General features: G+C 33.5%; 1 protein-coding gene across 3 annotated transcripts in view; it reads right to left on the reverse strand.

Moving 5' to 3' along the window:
• Positions 1-4,405: 4,405 nt before the first annotated feature.
• Positions 4,406-7,045, reverse strand: part of LOC123520353 (peroxisomal membrane protein PEX14-like) — a 7,452-nt gene continuing 4,812 nt past the window's right edge. For all 3 annotated transcript variants that reach the window (XM_045282585.1, XM_045282586.1, XM_045282587.1), the window contains exons 7-9: positions 6,444-6,561; positions 6,209-6,284; positions 4,406-5,118 (exon numbers count right to left, since the gene is read on the reverse strand). In XM_045282585.1, the coding sequence (XP_045138520.1) occupies positions 5,000-5,118; positions 6,209-6,284; positions 6,444-6,561 (313 nt within the window). In that variant the 3' untranslated portion in view covers positions 4,406-4,999. The remainder of the gene's footprint in view (positions 5,119-6,208; positions 6,285-6,443; positions 6,562-7,045) is intronic.

Consider the following 7,045-nt stretch of genomic DNA (forward strand, 5'->3'; position numbering starts at 1 on the left):
ATGAAAAGCAGACATAACCATATGAGACTTTCCATGTACCAGGAGCAGATAAAAAGGATGAACCTTTCAAATTATCAGCGGGGAAAAAAATATACCAGCATAGTGGCATAGTGGATAAGGTGGTGAGCGTGGGATCGGGCAGACGTCCACGCGTAGGTTCGAATCCCACCACGTACAGCCTTAAAGCACTTTGCCATTTGTCGAGTGGTTTAAAGTTACCTACATATCACCATGATACCCAGGTTCTAGGTGGTTACACTCAAGATGAGCTTGGGCGGTGATATGGGCCCTAATATGGGTACCACTATAAATAAAATTGCCTGCGCCACTAATGGGCGGAAGCTGAACAGCGCTTCCCATACACTCTAAAATTTTAGTGTGCCTACAGGCGCTATAGGCCTTACCGTAAAAAAAAAAAAAAAAAAAAAAAAAAAAAAACTGGTTTATAGAAGGAAAATAGAGATTTACTTATGAATAGCAGACATAACCATATGAGACTTTCCATGTACCACGAGCAGATAAAAATGATGAAGGAATCCTTTGAAATTGTTAGCATTTCATAATGGTACATATACAGAAGAAATCTGATGCATGTCCCAGAGTTGTAAAGCAAATTATGTATCGGTATCACTTAAGGCCTGTCCAGATGAGGGGCAGTTGCCTGCCGTGCAAACACTGTTACCATGTTATGCTAAGCAGTGGGGATGATATCATAAGCACAAAAATGAAGGAAACAGTTCTGGCAACAAACAGTGCTACCAGATGTTGCTGTGTTCCACAGTCCCTACTCTGTTCACCAGGCAAACACTGGTGGGCGAATTTGTGTCCACACTAGGAGCAGTTCCACAGGTTAACTTTGTGTGTTTTGCAGAATGCTTTTTTTTATATGAGTGCCAACCCTTACACCAACAGGCATTGCTTCGACCACAGGCAAGGGGACTTGGGTGATTTGCCTGTGGTTTTCTCGCTTCTGATGTCATGTTTGCTCCTACCATCAAAACAGTTGAAGGAATATGATAGCTGATAACAGTGTTTGCACGGTGGGCAGCTGCCCCTTGTCTGGACAGGGCTTTAGGTTGCAGATTGAATAGGAGTTACTGCAAGTTACATGTGTTGGTGACCACTAGTTATGACATCCTGTAATCATCCTGAATTATTGTTAGTTATATCTCAGATTATACTCATTTTACCTGGAAGTTTTCCAGACGTAGAAAGTAATTTTTATATCCAGTACTATCATAGAGGGAGAGCCTATAGTAACTCAAAAGGATTCTGTACGTCCTTATATGGAGTTCCTTTGTTTTGCACTGTTGTTTGAAATCTTAACACTCAAGTCATAAGTCACTCGACATGAGATCATGAAAACATAGAAGACCGTTATTAGTTCTTGTCCACATGGAAACAGATTTTTTCTTTCTCTCGCTTCTCTCCACTCCGCTTTCTTTCTATCCCTCTGAACAACAAAGTTGTTTGATGTTTTACATGATGGAAGAATTTCCTTTAAAAATGAAAATCTACTTTATTGAGCATATATTAGTAGAAAAACACACTGCACTTAAATAAAATAAAGGACACGAGGTGTTATTAGGAAAGAACATGCTGTCTTGAGCAGCGCAATGACCCTTGCTGCTCACAGACTTGTCCTCGAACTTTTCCTTCCAGCGAATGCATGCTCTGTACAAGGTCAGACTTCGTGTCTTTTCCATCCATGACTTCATTCTATATTCTTTCACACATTTGAAAAGGAAAAACAATAGAAGTGCAATGTGTGTGACTTGAAGGGAATAATTGTTTATATTAATTTCAGTGAAAAATAAATATCTGCAAATATTTTGGTTTACAAACTGCTTCATTGAATTGGTTGAAGTCGTGAACCAAGGCTCCACTGTACTTAATAATGACTAGTACATTCCTTTGTAGACAGTACTGACTCTAGTGCATGTGTCTCATTCACAAAGACAATCTTATGTGATTTATAGTTTTGTAATTTTTCTTATTGAATATTTATAATTTTAGCAAGAACAACTTATTGGTGTTGAAAGCCTGTCATTTCTACTATCTTTCTATCATAGCTGAAGGCTTAAAATATATTTTCTGAGTTGCTATCTAGCTTTTTATTCACTCACTACAGGATCATTGTGCTGGAGCATTGTAGAAGGGCAGAAGTTTGTCTTAGAAATTGGAAGGCATTTTATTGTTACTGCTAAGGATTTTACCATAATGTCCAAGTTTCTGTAATAGGAAGAATGGTTAACTCATTAAATTTACTGTTCTGACATTGTTTTAGAGTTAATAGCGGTAGATTTTAATTATTATAAGAGAAAGCTTAGCAATTGGTCAGTCTTGATCTCACTCATTGCTGTAATTGGCATCTCTTTACTATTTTTCATTTCCATGGTGACTACTCTTGCAAATTTGCTAATTCTCACATGAGCAAAATTTGTTTGAAATACTACTTCAATAAAAACTGGTGAAATGTAGTACACAATTGATTTTCTAATCTCTAGTGGCATTAAGTTGCTGAGTGTAGTTCATAAGTTTTGCCCATGTCAGGTTGATATTTGAGATAGAGAATAAGTTGGCAACAGATGTAGCTAATATTTCACTTCCATATCTGCAGTTTAGAGACCAGACCCTATTTGTGGCTGGCTATTGTACTTGGTTTGAAGAAGATATATATATATATATATATATATATATATATATATATATATATATATATATATATATATATATATATAATATTTTCTCTTACTTTGTATTTATACTATACAGCAATATTGAGTACAAAGTGTAGTGCTTGTTCATTATTTTTTAAAATAAAAAGTTTTAATGTCAAAATGACCATAATTTGTATAGATAACACATATATATGACATTATAATGCAAATGTGTATATATATATATATATATATATATATATATATATATATATATATATATATATATATATATATATATATATATAATTTTTTTTTTTCATTTATTTTTTTTTACATTTGCATTATGTCATATACATGTGCTATCTATATAATTATGTTGTCATTTTAACATTAAAACATTTTTTTTTACAAAATAATGAACAAGCACTGCACTTTGTTCTCAATATTGCTGTATAGTATAAATACAAAGCTAGAGAAAATATTTTATGACAGTACTTTACACTTTCTCTGTTAAACTCTGGAACCTGTTTATATATATATATATATATATATATATATATATATATATATATATATATATATATTTTTTTTTTTTTATTATTTTTTTTTTATTTATTTTTTTTTCTACACTATGTTGCCCTTGCCCAGCTAGCCCCTATTACATGGAGAAAAAAAAAAAAAAAAATCAGGAGACATTCTTCGTATAATGAAACAAACTAAATGAAAGTTTTTTGGTTCATTAATTATATATATATATATATATATATATATATATATATATATATATATATATATATATATATATATATATATTGCAGTAGAATATTGAATACAGTCAACTCTCAATTAACACATTTGAATAATGCAATTTCGATTTAATGTGACCTAATGTTAAAGGAGACACAATTAAATAACGCGATTTATTCTATTTAACGTGGGTTAACTTAACTCGATGATGTCACATGCACTCACATTGCTTCTGGGGGAATTGTACTGAGACACTCTTGGCTGAACTCTTAAACAATACCTTCCACCTTCATCAGTTGAAGGATATTGTCTGGGAGAAACGGTATTCTTAAGAGTGAACGCTGCCTTCCCACAGCATGAGAAGGCAATAATCAGGCAGGATTTACTTTTGCCGTGAAGATGAACCAAGACTTATGTCCTCGTCATTACCTTTACCTAAATATCTATTATTACTAGTTCTTTTTGTAAACTAATTGACTTTATAAAAATAAAAATATATAACTTATTCAAATAGCATACTTTACAAAAATTGTGATTGGAACCATACCCATGGGTGGAGTTCGTGAAACTTGTTAGCGAGTTGATAACAAAGCCTTAGCGAATGAACAGGTCTGCGGAACAATAACATTGCCACTGCCAGCTACAATCACTGCATCTTCATCTCCCAAGTTTTCTTTCAGAATTCTACTTAGCTAACGATCGGTTCTGTGTCCTTATCACTTGATGAGTTCCCATCTATGTAGATAGCTGGTGGATTGTTCTCTTCCCATAGCCTGCACAGTTAAAGGAGATGGCAATTCTCTCTTGTATTAAGGCAACTATACAGCCATCTGTGCTTTTATTTAGAAGCACTTTTTCCTGGCTTACCAAGTCTATAAGTAAATCAAGCTCTGTAGCAGTAATAGGCTTAGTTCTTTTTGTTTAAGACATCACTTGTCTGCTTATTACAGTGCATGCTTACTTTGTTACTCCCGGAGGTCAAGGAGAGAAGGTTCTTCTAATGATTTATATTTTTATTATAGTACATAATATGAGTGGCAAAATGCACTTTACCATTTACTACCCCAAGCTCATGCTATAGCCTTTAAATACTCGTATAGATAGTAAAAAAATAAATAAATAAATAAAAGATAATAAATGTAATAATGAAATAAAATTTAATAAATAATCTTATAGCATTAGATTTCATGAAGATACAAAATGTCTTCCTCCCTAATAATTAATTATTGCTACAGATAGTGTCATTAGCCAGCCAAAAAGCTAAAATCACCATCTTAATGAAAGGTTAAGTTGGGGCCGTATGTTGGAGATGCACATGGCCTCACCACTCATCTCTGTCTCATTGGTTTTTGAGCCTGAAGCAGATGATATGCCTTATCCAAGAACACAAGCCCTCTGTGACTTCAGGGTTCCCATGGTTTACTTTCCCTAAGTTCCCCCAGTACCCGTTTATTAACCATTCCAAAAGGAAAGACTAACAGAGTGGTGCTTCACCTTAGAAGTATAGCCAGGTATGCTAGCCACTGCTCCACATAGGTGCTTATCTAAATGAATTAAAACTTAAAATTAATACCTATAACTTAATGTTCCTATGATCTGGTAAACTCTAGTGGTAATTCTGATGAAACTTCACATTCCTTCTGTAGCAGGGTATCTTCATTCCCCTCCCCATTCCTTACTTCTGCAGTTTGTATAGTTTCTCCAACACCTGGAGTACCAAATGACATTACTATTACTGTTATTATCTATTATCTAATATATTATTTATTCCAAGTATATACATACAGTATATCAAAATACAAACTATAATCTAATCATGGTTATGATAAAAACATTAACTCTATCTCTTAGAGGCAAACATTATTGGATTACAAATATGATACTGATGGTTAGCTATCTTCATATTCAGCTGTTGAGATCACGAGTCAAAGAGCCTTTTAAATAACATTCACTGATGTTTTCACTCACTTGTATTTCTTTCATTTATTTATTTTTTTTTCACTTTCTTCAAAACTCATGTATTATTTATCATTATTAAATGTTCAAAGATTTGTGTTTGATGTTATTATCATTACTATTTAGTAAAGTTACTGGCTATAAATTACTGGAAAGTGGAATGAAGGTAAGATATTCTTATTATAATTTTTGTATTGTTTTAATACTCTGCATCTCACAATCTCAAATCCCAAAGTTAAATCATAAGGTAAAAGATTTTGCTGTTGCCTTTTTCTCTCAGCTACCTTTTGAGATAATAAACATATGAGATCCTTTTTCTTGATCTTGAAAATAGAATTATGCCAAATTTAGCTGGTTCCAAGAAGCAACAACTGTAGATACATAACAGATTGACAAGACAAATACCATGTTACCTTGACCTTTAAGCTAAGCCTTATTCAACATCATGCATGTACCTCTAGGGAGGACTAATGGCAACTGCAAAGTCTACATGTCATTCTCTATGTTCATTTACTTTTATCATTTATTTATTAGTCTTTATCAACTTTCTTATATTTTTTTATGATTACCTTTGGTCATTCTCCTTTCTGCCTTAAAATATCTAACTTACCTTGCACATCAATCTTCCATTCTATTCTTGCAGCTTAACTAACACAGAGTACTAAACAAAAGTTACCTTCAAATTCTTCATAACCCAGAATACACATATGTATCTTGGCATGGGAATCTCCTCACTGCATTTCAAAGTAAATATGTAATACAACATTTACTTACAAAAGTATGTTAAATATCTGTATTTTTATTTGCAACAAAATTATGATTTATAGCAAAAAATGTCTTACCTTTTGCCTCACTACCACTGGACTCTTCAGAGTGGGAGGCTGACCACAAGGAATCTCCTTCCTCAACGATTTGAGCCTGATGAAAAAAATACTTACTCATAATACAATTTATCGAATATAAACCTGAATATTTCATTCTTGCAAAGACAGCTGATATTTTACCTCCTATAAGAAGTATACATTTCCATGGTACAGTATACGTACTCTCATTCACCCCTAATACAAGGCACATCACCTGGTTGGACAGAGAGACAGCAGACTCAGCAGCTGCCTCCACAGGCTTCTCTGTTGCCTTGCTCCGTTGCCAGGAGGGAATGGACGGTGCCAAGGTTGGGGTTGATGGAAATGTCCGTCTGTGAGGGAAAAAGCCATTCATGGACTTGCTAAAAATATGCAAGTTCTGTTAATTGAGAAACAATATCATATGACTGAATGAGTCACTTGTCTTGTACATGGCAAGAGTAGGGAAGCATTTCTACAAAAACTTTGAGCAGTTCATTTTTTACTATCAAAATTAGTAGAAATGATGAGCCTATGACCAGCATATTATTTGCTGGTGCTGGCATCCCTGACAGGTCAATAGTTCACCATAAGCAAAATCAGGAACAAAAGTATGAAAGAAAGAAAAGACATGTTTTTTAACCTACAGGTCTAAAAATGATCATGTACTGTGCGATATAATCTTTTAAGCATAATAAAACTACAAATAAGGCTGAAGACAACAATGTTTGAAATGTTTATAGCTTTCATCAAAAAGAAAATAAACTTATATAGCCACTGAAAATTTCTCATGAATAAAAATAGGAAGAGATTATCATAGAAGAAGAAATTACTTCA

The sequence above is a fragment of the Portunus trituberculatus genome, chromosome 46 (assembly GCF_017591435.1).
Source record: "Portunus trituberculatus isolate SZX2019 chromosome 46, ASM1759143v1, whole genome shotgun sequence".
NCBI lineage: Eukaryota > Metazoa > Arthropoda > Malacostraca > Decapoda > Portunidae > Portunus > Portunus trituberculatus.